The sequence below is a fragment of the Polypterus senegalus genome, chromosome 8 (genome assembly GCF_016835505.1).
Source record: "Polypterus senegalus isolate Bchr_013 chromosome 8, ASM1683550v1, whole genome shotgun sequence".
In the NCBI taxonomy this organism is placed as follows: Eukaryota; Metazoa; Chordata; class Cladistia; order Polypteriformes; family Polypteridae; genus Polypterus; species Polypterus senegalus.
This window is the reverse complement of record NC_053161.1, coordinates 10511432-10529262: the sequence shown is the minus strand read 5'-3', so window position 1 is coordinate 10529262 and position 17831 is coordinate 10511432. Positions and strand designations below refer to the sequence as shown.

Below are 17831 nucleotides of genomic sequence, written 5' to 3'. Positions count from 1 at the left end.
TATCACAGCAAGCCTTCCAGGTCCTGAAGCAGCAAAACAACCCCAGACCATCACACTACCACCACCATATTTTACTGTTGGTATGATGTTCTTTTCTGAAATGCTGTGTTCCTTTTACGCCAGATGTAACGGGACATTTGCCTTCCAAAAGTTCAACTTTTGTCTCATCAGTCCACAAGGTATTTTCCCAAAAGTCTTGGCAATCATTGAGATGTTTCTTAGCAAAATTGAGACAAGCCCTAATGTTCTTTTGCTTAACAGTGGTTTGCGTCTTGAAATTTGCCATGCACGCTGTTTTGCCCAGTCTCTTTCTTATGGTAGAGTCGTGAACACTGACCTTAATTGAGGCAAGTGAGGCCTGCAGTTCTTTAGACGTTGTCCTGGGGTCTTTTGTGACCTCTCGGATGAGTCGTCTCTGTGCTCTTGGGGTAATTTTGGTCGGCCGGCCACTCCTGGGAAGGTTCACCACTGTTTCATGTTTTTGCCATTTGTGGATAATGGCTCTCACTGTGGTTCACTGGAGTCCCAAAGCTTTAGAAATGGCTTTATAACCTTTACCAGACTGATAGATCTCAATTACTTCTGTTCTCATTTGTTCCTGAATTTCTTTGGATCTTGGCATGATGTCTAGCTTTTGAGGTGCTTTTGGTCTACTTCTCTGTGTCAGGCAGCTCCTATTTAAGTGATTTCTTGATTAAAACAGGTGTGGCAGTAATCAGGCCTGGGGTGGCTACGAAATTGAACTCAGGTGTGATACACCACAGTTAGGTTATTTTTTAACAAGGGGCAATTACTTTTCACACAGGGCCATGTAGGTTTGGATGTTTTTTCTCCCTAAATAATAAAACCATCATTTAAAAACTGCATTTTGTGTTTACTTGTGTTATATTTGACTAATGGTTAAATGTGTTTGATGATCAGAAACATTTTGTGTGACAAACATGCAAAAGAATAAGAAATCAGGAAGGGGCAAATAGTTTTTCACACCACTGTATAAACTTATAAGCACAACTGTATGTAAAATACTGGAGAACAGGCAAGAGTGCTTCTTCTTGGAGCATTCTGTACAATGTTAAAACAGATGCTTAAGTAATTTTAAAAAATCTTAGAACCAAATATTTTTTTGATTTTAAAGCAGATTTTATATCTTTTTACAGCTGTGCATAGTTAACAAATAAGGTCGATAAAAGAAACCGCTTAAAGTGGTGTTTGTGATCTGTATTTACAAAAATGAGGATAAACGTACACCCGACTTTTGATCTAGGGGCAGGAATTGCAAATGTCTGTCCTGTCCAGTATGAAGGAAGATGGAAGATGGAAGATTGGCAGCTCAAAATCCTGGTATATTAAGACTGATGGTATATATACTGTACTTGGGAGTGGAGCTGGCTGAACTAGCAAGGGTAAGGGTCCTGAGAATGCCTTTATTCGGGTAATATCTGGATTGTTTTGGAGTAGTGGCTAGTCCACTTGTCCACCAGGTAGACAAAGACATCATAAATTTTTAGGCTCATCGGTGCTCTCCTTTTTTACCCTTAACAGCACCCACTGCAATAGCTTTTAGAAATTACATTAATAAGAATACTCCAAGGACAAAAAAGCAATAGTAAAAAAGCATGCTTCATTACTGAGCATCCTGGTGTCCTTGGGATAAGCAACAATATGGCTTAACATTTGAGACCAGATCTTGACATCTTCTGCTGGCTTTGTAGCAGTAGTGTAATTTATGGCATATTTATTAAATTAAATCACCTATTGTTTAGAAACAGCTTTTAAAGTGTTCCTTATTCTTAGACCAAATACTAAATCTCCAGAACTATATAGACTTCATTTTTCATTGTCTCTCTACCCTGGGACAGTAACATGCCACAACTTGATCTGAATGTTGCTTTTAGATATTCCTCATTTGAAAACCACAAAATTGTCTGCAGCCCATTTATTCACCTTTCTACACTCGATAAGGCCTTATCCATGTTTATTTATTTGTTTATTTTAATGTAAACATCATTTTTTGACTGTGTACCTACCAGTGGACCTTATCATGCTTTAGGTTTTATATATAAACTGATCCTTACATACTAATCTGTGAGGGTCATTCAGTGGCTCATTTTGTTTAATATAATGTCTGCTGTTCACTTTTTTCATTTGTTGCTGTTATTGTGGCTTTGGATTGTGTTATTCTAAAACTCCTGCAAATAACCACTACTAGTTGTTCTTTCTTTACCAGATTTATTGTGCAATTATTTAATAATTTCTACTTGTACTCCTTTTGACCATAAATATACAACTAGATAAATTATACAAAGGCAACACTGACCTGTTCTTGAATTTGATGCCTTACATAAATTGTGGGGCGGCATGGTGGTGCAGTGGTAGCGCTGCTGCCTCGCAGTTAGGAGACCCGGGTTCGATTCACGGGTCCTCCCTGCGTGGAGTTTGCATGTTCTCCCCATGTCTGTGTGGGTTTCCTCCGGGCGCTCCGGTTTCCTCCCACAGTCCAAAGACATGCAGGTTAGGTGGATTGGTGATTCTAAATTGGCCCTAGTGTGTGCTTGGTGTGTTTGTGTGTGTCCTGCGGTGGGTTGGTGCCCTGCCCAGGATTGGTTCCTGCCTTGTGCCCTGTGTTGGCTGGGATTGGCTCCAGCAGACCCCCGTGAGCCTGTGTTCGGATTCAGTGGGTTGGAAAATGGATGGATGGACATAAATTGTGGTGGTGGTTAACTGACATTGTAGGCTGTTTTACAGGCATTTAAGTAACTGCTCAAGTGATGAGCTAGATATAGCATGTCAGTGTTTGTTCATCTAGTACAGGGTTTCTTAAACTTTTTTTTTGTTGTGTCCCAATTTTGCTCTTTTTACTGTCTTCTAGATACATTTACCTGTTGAAAACCCAGACAACCGTCAGTGCTGCAAGTGGTCCCTCTTGCAGAATTTTGGCTGATTGTCAGAATGGGTTGAGAGTGGCCCCTTTGGAACCTTGGATGGACAATCGTCAGAGTTTCTCCCTTAGAGAAACGTGCATAATCGTCAAAGGGAGAGTAATGAAGGATGATAGTGAAAACAATGTCCATTGCTTAACTGACCCACCAAAACCCACTTTGCAAACCATCCACAACCCATTTCGATTAAATAACAAAGGAACTTACAACATATAGTTTAAGAAGCCCTGCTCTAGTGTTTCCAAAAGAATAAGTCAAGATCTGACCCCCTGAGCAGGCACTGTCTTGCATGTTTTACATTTGTTTTTAAGATCTTTTTTTCAAACAAATGAGTATTAGGTTGATTGTAAATTGTAAATTGGCCATTTGTGAGTTAATGAGAGTGCCCTCCAATATTAGTGCTACTTCCAGGGTTTTTACCCCTCACACCCAGTAGTTCTGGGATAGGATTTAGTTAACCCTCAAATATAAACTGTATAGAAAATAGGCAAATGGTATGGCTGTTGTCCCCATCGTCCTAATTCCTACTACATATATTTGTAGAATGAGAAAATATCTCAATCTAAAGTGTTATAAACCTGGCAAAGTGAAGTGGAATGTAGTTAGCAAAAGAACAGAATACAGTCTGAGAGGGGCCAAGGAGAAAGGGAGACAGGGAAAAAGTGAAATCCATACTGACAATTGAAGAGCACCTCTATATGCCAGTATGGTTGATTGGGTTCTTTGAGCTTGGTATAACAAATCATGATGAATGGTTTTGCAGAACTACCTACATCAAGAGCTTCAGAAAGAGAAATGTCATGGAGAACTGGTAGGAAACCACAAGAAGGCCTCACCAGGTAGTAGCAAATGGAACCCATGAATAACATGGTGGTGGTCATGGTAGAAAGCCCAGCCAATGATACTGGTAGATGAGTGTGTGAGATCTTAGAAGGCTTGTAGGAAGCCAGCAAATAACCTCTCCAGGCTGGCTGGTGACAGCAGAGACAGTCGGGATCCTTTTGGCCAAGATAAAGGGCAGGTAGCTGCCTTGGAAGTCAGATCCTTGCAGGTAAATGCGGCATTGACATGCCATAAGAAGTTCTAAATGATTCTTGGGAAATTTCATGTGAAAAGCAGCAAGCCCCATTTACTTTGGCAGAACAGAGCTGGTAGTATTTGGTTTGGTGAAGTAGACACAAATAAAAGCTCCATAGAAGCATACAATATAAGGACAAGATGAATAATCATTTCCCAACATACCACAAGAACTCTTTAACAAACACACTTAAACAAATTCATCAGATTAGTGCAAAAGACTCCAAGGTTAAGTTGATAAGTTAATGGACCTTGCATGTCTACACTGTTGACATAATTTGTGTAATTAAAATATTAAATCTACGCTTCTGCAAGAGTGGTTGTTGATTCTGCTTGCTTGGACAAGACAAGACTGATGATCTCACCTTTCAGATTCATTTGCTGTATGGGTTCACCCATTGACTCTTCCTTACTTTTGAAGTACGAGATGGAGGTATCCTTGAAAGTGAACCAGTATTGCTTGTAGCCTTTCAGGGTCAGGCGTTTTGGTCTAGAAGTAAATTGAGAGGTCAATTTGATTGTTTTGATGACTATATTTGCTAAATCTGAGGCCTTCAAGAATTTTAATTTGCAAAACATTAGACTATTAATTTTGACATGGAAAGCACAATTTCAATAAATTCTTGTAGGGATGATGTATTACGTATTAATTGCCCCTCAATTGTGGGCATTATCAATGCATATTCTCTGTAGTAAAAGTAAAAACAGTAACAAATCAGGAAACATCAGCAAAATGGTTGGTGCTTCTGCTTCACAACCAGGCCTGAGTCCGGGTCCTGCACCTGGGCTGCTATCTGTGTGCAGTTTGCATGTTCTCCCTATAAGCATGTGGACTTTTCCCCTGGGGCTCTGGATCACTCCCCAGTGACATGCATGTAAATAAACGTACAACTATAAATTAGACGAGGTTCAGTGAATGTGGTTGTGTGTGAATAGGTGCCTGCAGCCGTGACACTGAATAGATTGGTATAAGTTTGATGTTGGATAGATTATGAACTAGCTTTAGATCAAATACACCAGTGTGAACTTAAGTTTTATAATATTAACATTAATGTACTGATTAAGTGCAGAGGCAGCATGACAAGAAGTCAGAAAAGCAAAGGAGTAAAATTCAAGGCTTATCCCTTAGAGTGGTTAGAATAAAGGTGCTTAATTAGCTGAGAAAAATAGCCCCTCTGTAAAGGAAGCTGTTCATGTTATTATCACGTGTACAGAGCACAGTGAAAATCTTATTTGCTCAATTGTAATTATGACTTCTTTCAATGCCACCAAGATCAATCAGCAACAGTTCAACTATTGGCACTATACTGCCAGTCTTCCATTTTGTTTCTTCTGCTACAAGCCAAAAAGGAACAAACCTAAAAATCTTCAGATAGTCTTTCAATTCTGGGATGGATGTGATGCTTTCCTGCAAAAAAAGACAAAACATTTATTTCTTTTACCCCATACTGTTGTAGTCAGTTATTCAAACAATATTGGCTTTGGGTATCATGGTGACTCATGCTGTGGCCTCACACCTCTTAGGACCTGCATTTGATTCCTGGCTCAGTTGTTATCAGTGAAATTTGAATGTTTTTTCTGTGCATGATTTCTCTGCAGACTATTTTTTTTGTCTCTAAACTGGTTCAGTATAAGTGAATGTAGGTGTGTGCATGAGAGTGCTCTGTGGTGAGCTTATCTCTGCTTGGTGACTGATGCTGCCTGGAAAAGCTCCACTTGACCCTGCATTGAGAAATGCTGGGCTACAAATTGGAAAGAGGTATTTATCCTTTCTTTGTACTGCATATGTATACAGTATAGTGTTAGTATGAGGGGCCCAGAAGAGCTAACAATGATTAAATAATTATATAGATAAAAGAGATGTGAAAAGAAATATCTATATTGCAGGAGACAGCATTGATAACCTACTTTGTTTCTAAGCTGTAAAGCTGTAGTGCTCTATTTCTATGCATGTTTTCCGCATGTTCATATGGGTTTCTAGCTGCTGCCTGTTTTTTTTCTGTCCCAGTCAAAAGACATTCCATTAAATTATATGGCAACACCAAAATGGACTGGTGTGTCATGAAGGGACAGAATACCTAGCATTTCGATAGACCTTGGCTCCCTGTTGTGTCCCTGAACTGGGCAAGTTCCATGTGAAAATGAAGACATAGAAAGATAAAAATTACACACACCAACATCTCCGTGGAGCTCAAGCTGTTGTCCATCTTGACCTCCAGAGACTGCAGAGCTGAGTCAAGGTCCTCCAAAGCCTGGTCATTGCCGGACCTGTGATTATGGTCAGAGGACAGGGACAGCTTGTTGATGTGGTACTGAGGATAAGGAGAAAGAACAAAATAATATTAAAAATAAAAAGGCACTTTTACCACTGAGTAGAACAATCAAAAAAGTTTAAATTCATTTTTTGGTTATTTAACTCATAAACACTTTCACGAATGAAGTAGATTAGATAGATAGATACTTTATTAATCCCAAGGGGAAATTCACAGTAGTAAAAAGTGTCCAGGGAACGAGTCCACATAAAAGAAAGTGGTAGGAGTGATCCGTGAAATAGAAAAGAAGGTAGAAAGATAAAGGTCATTAGCGGAGCCGCTGGAAAGGCTGCCACTCGCGGTGGCGCCTGAGTCATATTTGAGAAGCAATATGAATATTTATTTTCTCACTCTAAAGGCTAAATAATGATGTTCACATATATCTAACAAATAAGCCATGGTGAGAAAGTTGCACTCTTGATTTTCACTGCTTCATCATTTCATTATAAGTTATTTGGATAATGAGATATTTACCATTGAAAATAGTGAAATAGTGGATGGTATATAGGTAAGAATAATTGTCATGTTGTAAAATGGTGAATTCAGTCATGAGTCTAAAAGCTTGATTTACCCCATGTTGTGGGAATAAATATAATTTGTGGTCTTTTAATGTATGTCTCTCTGTCTGTGTTAGTGTCAAGTGAGATAGCATTTTCCAAAACTTTGACAACACTGCCCTGGGTTGAATGGGCAGTAGCATATTGTAACTTCAAATGCTTATATAGAAGATTACTCATGCCAAAATTAAACACAATCCAACATGTTAATAACTACATTGCAGTGCAATGTGTGGTGCTTTTAATTTTAACTTTTGATGTCCCCCACCCCACCTTTTAGTGCAGCTTGATCTTTTGATTATGTTCAGTTTTGGTATGATTAATGCATGATCCTGAATTGAAATGTCTAATTGTCTAAAGTAAACCCACTCAATGCAGAAAGCACCTGACCTGGGATTTGAAACCAGGACACTGGAGCGGGCAGTATTATACTTTTCATGTTTAACCCAGGGAGATGTTAACCATGTCCATGGTTTTTGGCAATTGTTTGATTTTGTGGTGTCCTTTGTAGATCAGTCTATAATCTGGATAATAATGTATGAGCCATGACTGGTTTTCTCATGCCCATCTTCTTAGAAATGGAAACAATCCAGTCTGTTTGGGATGTGTGATACGTGATTGCTTGCAAGCCTTCATTTCTATACTATCATGTACTTCTAATGTGATGAGTGTGATTGAGCCACTAAATTAGATTGGATTCAGTCACCTTCTGTCACACAAAAATGTTCTAACTTGGTTTATTCTCATTTTTTATCGTGATGGAATAACAGAACACTTAGTAAATCTTGAAGACTTAAACAAGACCTGCCTACCAAATAACACTCTTGTTACTTTATATATAACCCAGAGAAGTGAGCACAAGGAATGAAGACAATGGAAAAACATGAGGTTAGATGCCTTGAGTGCAATAGTTGCTGTCATGGTATTCTTACATATAACTGGCCACTTATGATGTTGTTTAATCTTTTCTCCTTCAGGTTTCTAGATTCTGATCCCCGCAGAATTTTGTACACATTTCACCCTTTCCGAGGATTATGGCTGTGCTGTTTTTTCCTCTAGACTGAGACAGAACACAATAAACTGTTGTAAAACAGGCAATTACTTTCCATAGCTCACCTGCAGAGCAGCAAACAACATCATCTCTTCTTCTGTACAGTCTATTTCTTCCAGAAGAATTGCCCATCGTGCCTGTTCATACATTTGAGTGATCCTGACAACATCATACTAAAAGAAAACAGAAAAAAAAGGTCAGGAGTGTTCTGAATCTTACAAAGTGAGTATAGATCCTCTCCTGATTTGTCTACCAAAGTTACAGACTGATCACTAATTTACAGCAGAAATATAACTGACAGGCTTCATACTTCTGGATGAATGTAAGGTAATCTTTTTATTCAGGATTATTCTTTTGGGGGAATTTCCACTAAGTATGAAAAGTTAACCTTAACAGGGCAGGGATACAGATTGAAAAATAGGTATGCTAAATACAAGAAACTGGAACTATAGAAATAATAATAATCACAAGCTAATATAATATCACAAATGGGGCAATAAGAATTGGAAAATGGATGAATGAACTAATAATAATAAAATTATAATTCATATGTAATACAAAACATCAACTCATCCTTCCATTTCCTGAACCATAGTATAGTCACAGGGAACCAAAACCTATCCTACTAGAACTGGAAGTAAAGAAGCACCCGGAAGACTGACACAGGGAGTGTACTGACTCAGTTCAAATAGTAAAGAGAAAATAAAAATGACCAGAAGATTTGTGGGTCAAGAATGGGTGAAAGTCTGATACAGAGAGTCAAAAAGATCTTTCACCAAAAACCAAAATAAAAAGTTTCTGATACTGAGCGTCAAAAAGTTGGCAGAAATTTGTTAACTGTGCAAATTTAAAACGAGAAACTCTTTTCCACAGCGATTCAAATTTTATCAATCAAACTCAGAAACCCCAGGTGATGTCACAAATGAGAATGCTCCAGACTAATAGAATATTAGGGGAATTAGTCCATCATGGAAACAAAATGGAGTCACAGCAAAACATAAATGCATTTTGGACTTTGTAAAAAAAAAAGCAGTATAAGACCTTAAATTCACAATCTCTGAATGTTGAAAACTCATATTCAATATGTATACACTTACAGGATCAGAACAGAATGTGTTTTTATTGATTGTGTGTCTGTTTTTAAATCAAGACACACCAAGCTAAGCAGTTGCAACAATAATGACTGAATTACCATTTATCATTATTACTAGGGAGCTTCGCCAACCCCACTGGCCTGCGCTACATGCCAGCCACTTCACGTCTCTTTCACTTGCGTATGTGGATTTCACTTTCACCAAACAACAAATCTTTTAATTCTCGCGGATATGCCTCTTCATTGGGAAGAAACACTACTTTTCCCTGATGGCAACACAAATTAGACGATCTACAAGTCTCTGACTTAAAAGCTTAAATCCAAAGAATATTTTCGATCTCTTTTCGCTGTTCCGTTATTTCACTGAGTAATAATTTCCGTTTGTTTGTGCTAATGCGATCTTTACTATGATTTTTTTGAGACTTTCGACAATTTACTACTTTCATTATCTCTAACCTGCTCTGTATGTGTATTGCGCCAACGTTTTTGAATCCTTTACGACGTTCTTGTCTTGCAGAATGTGAAAGTGTCTCTGAAAAAGTCACATCTCGTCCCAGGCTAAAAAGTCTCTTCTAATCCCTGGATTTTTTTATATAATAGAAAGATTTGTCTGTCCATGTTCTGAACTTATTCAGTTCAGTGTTATGGACACCTGTAGGCTGTTCTTGCGAGACAAGAAAATATGCTGAATGGGGCTCCAATTTATTCCAGAGCACTGACACTGAACAATTTATGAGTCTCTGAACATCCTAACCTGCATGTCTTTGGGCTGTGGAAGAAAGCCCTTTTAAATTCTAAAACTGAAAGCGTTCCAGCCAACATTGCTCAGTATATTCTCAAAGATTTATTACTACTATATAACCATTGCCATGAAAATAATAATAATAATTTTGTTTTTTAAGATACAAGGTGAACACAAATGAAAATGCACTAATAAAATGAAGGAGGGAGTTGCAGGGTAAAAAAGTGAGTAAAAATTGAAGTGGGAAAGAAAAGGCCAAACCTTGGGCTCCAAGTCGAAGAAACTGTAGTATTTGAATCGCATTAAAAGTCTGTCATTCTCCAAAATACCTTGCTGCATAAGTGATCGTGAGGAGTCCAGCCACCTGCCAGGGAAGACAAATACATTATTAGCCTCCTTCAGTTTGGAGTGCATTTCTTCACTTGTAATTTTTGTAATTTGAAGTGCACAACTTCAAACATTTAACGAAAACCCCCAGTGTTGTCTTCGGTTGATTGGGAGGCAGTTCTGCACAGTGTGCTTGTCCATTTCTGGGCCTACTCCCAGAAAGATTTTCCATCACTCAAAGAGGGTCAATTTAGAATCACCAGTTAACTTTACATGTATGGAAGGAAAAATACGACTTCCCAGTGAAAAAGTTTCAGTGGCATGAGGAGAACATTGTTACTCCACACAGATATTGACTAGTGTGGAAGTGGAACTTGAGGAACTTGAGCTATCAACCTGCAGTGTAAACCACTGCACCACTCTTATTATAATTACAATAGCAAAATCTGTAAATGGGATAACAGATGGAGAGTGAGTAAATCTCTCACCCCCTTCTCTGACTGTCCATAAGCATTAAAATGAAAGTGCAGATAATAATTTACACTGCTACAAGTAGGCACCTTATCTCACCAATCATGCCACAGAGTGTATACGGTAAAAAAAAAAAAAACGTAAAATTAAGGACTGCATAAAAGGAAAAGGTAGAAAAAAATGATTAAAAGTCACCATATATCCAAATATTCAGTTCAACTCCATTCCCCTAACCAGTGCACTGTGAACCAGTTCAGGATTACAGGGGCTGAAGCCTAGCCAGACTATGATGTCTGAGATGTTCATCTATGAGGAAGAACATTATGCAGAATTACCTCAGAATGAAAGGATATCATTTGCCTAAAGCAAAGTGTTGTGGGGGGGGAATATGAAGTGATGTAAGAGTGATAATGAGGTTGGTTTTTATTTTTTATTTAACTCTAGGAGCTAAAATGAAAGTTCAAGTAGCACAAGTTATGTAAATTGGATAGATTTGTTGAGTTTGTGAAAATGACAGTGAAAGATGTATAAATATAATTTCCTAATATTATTTATAACTCAGTTCTGAAGTGCAAGGTTAGACTCAGTTCAAATAATCAAATGCATTTTCCTCATCCAGTGAAAAGGAGTCAGTCTTGGTAGTAATGTCAAAGAATTGAAGAAACACCAGAATAGATCAAATCGACATGTTTTGAAAAGGCTGTATTTTTTGTTATGATTATTTCTAGCCTGAGCAGTTGTGTTTTATGAGACTAGTGAACATTTTTTTGCTCATTTGTCAGAATTAATATTTGCTTTATTTTCTCCCCAAATGTTCATCATTTTGATCTATTTTTGTCATCGAATATTTAAACAGTGTTGGCAACTTTGTATTTAAGTTGCATGAGTAAAATACTTAAAATATATTGTAATTCAGATACAAACCTCTTTTTTGTTCATCAGTTCTCAGGTATTTATAAAGGGAGTCCTCTGTTTGTACTGAACCGTAGGGATGCATGATCACATGTTAAGTAAGTGTGAATTCACTAGAAGGAGTGTTGTACCCCCATTACTTGTAAAACATTTCAATATGTCTGATCTTTTTACTGCTCTTTGCCCGTGTTCAGTGTATTAAAATTGGGGAGGCAAACACTGGCAGAAGTGTAAAAGAAAGACCAGAAAATGGAATTTCTTTTATAAAGAGAGACACAAAAGTAGTTTATGAACAAGCAGGGGCAAATACCAAAACGAAAACTATAAATAGTAAGAAATAAAACCATATGACAATATCCAAAGTTGAAAAATATTTAGTCCTTACAACAACGCTTTAACATTTGCAAGCAAGGGTAGCGACCATCAACAACATAGCTGTGACCATGCAGAAAACACACAAGCCAGCAGCATCTTCAAAGAAAACAAATAAGACAGTGCTGTGATGATGACATATAAAATATTTTAACATTATCCAAAACGGGTAAAATATACCAAAAAACATTTTTTAAAAATGTCAAAGGGATTCTAAAACTTTGATCACAATACAGCGGCTGACTATATAGCTGTCTGGGTGTATAAAAGCATGCACTGACATTACACACTTTGCTTTATTTTGAGTTGTCTGTCCCACCTGCTGTTGATCTGTGCCTTATCAATGAGATTTCCTGGCCGATACATCTTGCTCATGGTTTCAGGTGATGGAGCTGGCTGGCTGACAGACAGCATTTTGTAAATGGCTTCTTTTTCTGGAGAGTCAACAAAGTGGGCTGGTATACCGTTATATAGAGTGGGTGTTCCTCCTGGAAAAAAAATAAAATAAAGATCATTTGACTAAAGACTAAAAAATAATATCAGAAAAACAGACAGTCTACTGTTACATTGATGGTGCAGTAACTGTATACAAAGTTCAGCATTTATGAAGAATACTGGTGCCGGAAATGTTTAATGTTCTTGTTTTACTGTGAGAGGCCTGAAATCCATCTATCCATTCTTCTATATATTAGGGAAACTTAAAAAAAATCTCATTGTGTTGTACGCTAACAGCGTAGCAGTTTTGATTTTAAATGTTTAAAAAACATACATATGGTAGATATAAATGGCAGCTATTTTCTTTTTATTCTTATTATAACAAGAAGCCACCTGGAAACCATGTGACACCATGAGAGCTTGAGCTGAGATGCCTACTTCAAAGAACATCTTGCCATACTTTCAAGTATTTAACTGACACACACTCACATGCTGGCATACATGTGATATGTTATAGGATGAAGACAAAAAAAAACCATAGAGTGTTGATGTTACGTAGAATTCAATCTCCATGAACAGGCTTCAAGCAATTTTGCATGCGTATAACACATACCTCTTACTCATTTTTGTCATTTCTCTGACATGTGTTTGATCATTGTAATCGTACTTCTAAGTTGGTACTCAGTTGTCCATGTTTTAGGTGACCTGTCCTGCATTTCTGGTTGCCTAGAGTCAGTCATCATCCTAACACAATGACCAAACTCTGCAGCCATTGTCAGTTATCTGATAAGCATGCTTGTGTCTACTCTGAGACTGCCTAAAAGCCATCCTCACTAACCCATAATAGAGCTCTACTTTAGATAGACCACTGTTCACTGCACTCCCCTCCATGTAATACCACCTGATAAGATCACTCCAGTAAGATCATATATCTCTTCAACTCCTTCTTCTTTATCTTTCTTCCGCTTCTTTTCTTTTTCTTCTACAGGTTTAAGAAGTGAGAGCTCTTCTGGATGCCGAATGTCTACAAAGAAAAGAGGAATTTGGCATATGAGGACACATTTCCAAAGGCGATTTATTAGAATTGTATAATTTGAATACCTCAAGTCAGCTACAAACAATACTAAGACTGACAGAGAGTGGCATACAAGTTCAAGTTCAAAGTTTATTGTCATGTGCACAGTAAGGAAACACATTTGCCTGTAAAATGAAATTCTTTCTTTGCTGTCCACACCAAATGATTAAACCAATGTATAAAGATAAACATAAATAATAAGTAGCAGATAGATAATAAGTAACAGAGGCAGCATAAAGTACAAAAACAGAATAGAAGTATAAAGTGTAATTGTGCAGGTAGTTGTGTGATAGACAAGTCAAATACAGTTATGTGAGGTAGATAGAATGAGGTGAACCATGGTTATAAACTTAAGTCAGTTATTTAGGAGTCTAATGGCCTTGGGAAAGAAAGACTTATTTAGCCAGGAAGTCCTACATTTCATACTTCTATACCTCCTGCCTGAGGGTAGAAGTGTGAACAGTTTGTGTTGGGGGTGGCTGGGGTCCCTGAGGATCAAGGCAGTTCTCCTGCGGACTCTGCAGTTATAGATGCTCTGCAGAGAGTGCAGTGGGGTCCTAGTGATCTTCTCAGCAGTTTTTACCACTTTTTGCAGGCGTTTGCGGTCCATAGCAGTAGTAAGCAGTTTGAGCTATTTTTTGTATGAAAATGTGCTATATAAATAAATGTTGTTGTTGTTGTTGTTACCGTACCACATGGTGATGCAGCTGGTCAAGATGCTCTCAACAATGCAGCTGTAAAAGTTGCCGAGGATCTTAGTTGACATACCAAACTTCCTCAGCCTCCTCAGAAAATACAGCCGCTGTTGAGCCCTCTTGACCAGCTGTGTGGTGTTAAGTGTCTAAGTGAGGTCCTCTCTGATGTAGACCCCAGGTATTTAATGCTGTTCACCCTCTCCACTTCAAGCCCTCGGATGAACAGTGGCCGATGAGGTCTCCTCTCCTTCCTTATGTCCACCATCATCTCCTTCGACTTGTCTGTGTTGAGGGTGAGGTTGTTGTCTTCACACCATGAAGCCAGACTGTCCACCTCTGTCCTGTAGGCTGCCTCATCCCCATCAGTGATGTGTCCAATCACTGAGGTGTCATCTGCAAACTTTAGAATGATGTTATCTTTGTGGGAGGCGACACAGTCGTGGGTGAACAAGGTGTAGAGGATGGGGCTGAGGACACATCCCTGTGGGGTGCCTGTGTTTGTGATAATGGTGGCTGAAATCCTATTACCAATCTTGACAGACTGAGAGGACAAGAGGAGTTTCCAGAAGAAAGTTTGTGTCCCAATTACAGTACCGATTAATATCAAGTAATAATGGATTTCTTCATCTACTGCAAGTAATCCCTGGTGGACAGGGCCATCCCTAAAAGAATGGAATGGCTCGCAGCAACTTAAACAATGTGGCCCCTTACCCATCCACCATTGCTATGGCCTATATATACTGTATATGAAACAAAATTGCAAAACAATGCCAATCTTATTTTCAGATAGATTTATACTTTGAATTACAAGTAATAGGTAATTGTCACTGTTTATATACAATTTATTTTTATGATATATATATATGTATATATATATATATATATATATATATATATATATATATATATATATATATATATATATATATATATATTTTCTTAATTGAAGTGTAACATACAAAACTCATGAAAATCAATTTACACTAAATTCCAATAGTCAAGGTAAGGAATAGCACCTACGCTACCATGATGATCACCACCCATGCCCTATAAAAACATCCCAAAAAGATCAAGAGACATTCATGTCTGTTAAAAATGGGAGGAGATCTCAAATCAGAGAAGAAACTTAAAAAAAGAAAGAAATTAAGAATGAAGAAAGGGGACATGATGCCAACCTCAGATCAACCAGTCCCTGACCAAGGGGACAGTAGCCTGCTACTTTTTAGTTTTGTGGCAGGATGATCAGTTGATCCATGTTCCCTAATTGGAGTTATTGATTGAGTTTAATGATACATATCAGCATACCCCTTTTAAAATATTAGATCTTCTTGTTACCACTGAGCAGTATGAATGAACAGGAGCAAAAAAGTTGCTAACTTCATCCTCAAGGCCTCTTACTTTTTTTACTTACACTTGCAGTTGGAGGGGCCTTCCAGTCACCAGTATGGTTTTCAGTGGGCCTGTACCACATTGATGCTCCTTCTGGGTTTTTAATTCTAGAAACTTTATTCTTTATATATAATTCTTTTAGTCCACAAAGAAACAGTTCTTTATGCCTGAAAACACACTACACACTATATACACATACACACTGGTGTGAATATTTTTTCCAAATGTAAGAATTTTACTCTCTCATTTTTTCTCATGTAGTTAAGTTCATAGATGCATTCAATGAATTACCCATAACCTCCTTTGTTTTATTATTTGCACTTAACATCAGCTCCACAGTCAGTGTGCTTTATTTAAAAGAAACTCTTTAGAAATAACAGAGGAAATACGTGAAGTAAATTAATAGAGTCCTATGCGTCAAACCCTACTACTTAACATCTTACACAAACTGTTTAGGCACTGTCATGGGTCTGTGACTCTATTGAATGACACAAGAAGCAAAATTTCTAATAAAACAAAGAGGGGGGCTTTCTCAGTATTCGTTCTGTTTTTAATGTGTAGTCCCTCCCAGGAAAAGCTCGAAATTTGCCTTGTCAACATCCTTAGAGACCACAGCCTGCTGCTGTGTGCTGCAGAAGCGATGTCTGGGAATAACGGTGGTGACAAATATGGTTTATCATTGATTCCAGTCTGCCAGCATTTAAACCACAGAGCAGTTAGAAAATTGGAAGGAATAGGAACTGGCTAGTTTGATAATGACAGCATTTTGTCAAGTAATTGTCAACTAAAGATCTTGTGGCAGTTAACAAAACTGAGCAGTCATGTAAATCAACTTATTGTTAGCATAGAGGAGTGCATCGTCTAAGCTGCTTTGCCATAGACATGGCCTGAATAGCCTGTCTTGCAATTTGTAGCCACAACGGGTTCACAACTGCTTCAGGTCAGAGCTTGGCAAATACAAATACAAATATAGTATATCCTTGGAAAAATGCACCTGACTTTTAATCACAGACTCTTAATAAATTAATAACTGTCAGCAATTGCTGGTGATTGCATGTCATCCTAGCTCCCTGCTTGTTAAAAAGACATGTAGCATGATATGGGCAGTAATATTCGGAAGCCCTGTTGGAAGTTTACCGACTTGCATCATCCACTGCGTTCTGCTTAAAGTGTTAGCCTTGTCAAGAGCAAGTCCATTCTGAGAAAAGTTTCTCATAAGCTCACTGTTGTACTGACTGTGCAGGCTAACAGCAGTATAAAGTAAGGTGAAATCATATGTGTCATAACTAGCCAAGGTTGTTACAAGGGAGTGCAGGAATTAAATAAACATAGGCTAGGACGTAAGACAGAAAATGAAGATCAAGAAATGCAAGTCATTAACAAGAATATTTCATGCAGTCAAAGCCAAAAAGCAAGACGTAAATCAAAGTCAACGAACAGAAAAGAATTTGTAACCAGAGAAAGCTTTAAACAATAATGTAAGAGTTTTATTTAGTTTTGATTTATCCACAATATATGATGCTGACCTTTATACAGTCACAGTAATGATGTTATGCATGCACATTCCCTGTCGTTCTGCCTAAGAACACTACTTAAGAAATGATAATTAAAGATAGCATCCCAATAAAAAAGGCGCTATGACAAGACTATTAAAATATATATATATATATATTCAAAAACATTCTAAATCAGAAAAGCAACTTTTCCAATTAATTCCTTGACCTCTACACTCAAAAATGTTGTATTATTTTTTACAGGCCATGGAAAACCTGAAAAAATCTAAGTTCAGATCATGAGAACTTTAGGACAAACCCTGTGGGGCCCACAGCTACAAAAAGGCCTGAATAGTTTAAATCAGCCCTCAAGGCTACATCCTAAAGACATCTGTGGCCTACAAAGGTCACTTAAGGGAGAGGGAAATCCTAAAACCTCTGGCACCATGAAATAAAAAATATTGTTATTTAACTTATTTTATTACAAGGAGAATAAATGCAAAAAACAAAGAAAAGGTCTAAAAGAACAAAAAATCAAAAATAATACAAAAAAACTTATTAACGTAATCCAAAATGATCAAAACAAATCCTCAATCCAAAAACCCAAATAATCTAAACAAAAAAAGACCAACAAGAAGAATCATAAAGGGAACAACAAAACAACATGATCAGGAAAGCTAATGCTTTGGTAATTAGCCTAAGGCCTGCCAGATTCTTAAACAGGCCTTGTCTAACAACGTCATCTTTACACATCTTCACATCTTTAGCCTCGGGTGGCCCCATCAACATAGAGACCACTGGAAAGATAAAAAACTAACCTGGTTTTAAATTAAGAGAAAAGAATGCAAAAATTCCTGAAATTAGTAACAGCTGTCACTAAACAATAAATAA

The 17831-nt window shown here is 37.6% G+C and overlaps 1 protein-coding gene across 1 annotated transcript in view; it reads right to left on the bottom strand.

The window, feature by feature from the left end:
• The window catches only part of LOC120533767 (fermitin family homolog 3-like), a 70042-nt gene that overhangs the window by 10932 nt on the left and 41279 nt on the right, over positions 1-17831 (bottom strand). Inside the window, exons 4-10 of the mRNA XM_039760708.1 lie at positions 13190-13312; positions 12173-12341; positions 10033-10135; positions 8002-8109; positions 6191-6328; positions 5375-5424; positions 4382-4506 (exon numbers count right to left, since the gene is read on the bottom strand). Coding sequence (XP_039616642.1) covers positions 4382-4506; positions 5375-5424; positions 6191-6328; positions 8002-8109; positions 10033-10135; positions 12173-12341; positions 13190-13312 — 816 coding nt within the window. The remainder of the gene's footprint in view (positions 1-4381; positions 4507-5374; positions 5425-6190; positions 6329-8001; positions 8110-10032; positions 10136-12172; positions 12342-13189; positions 13313-17831) is intronic.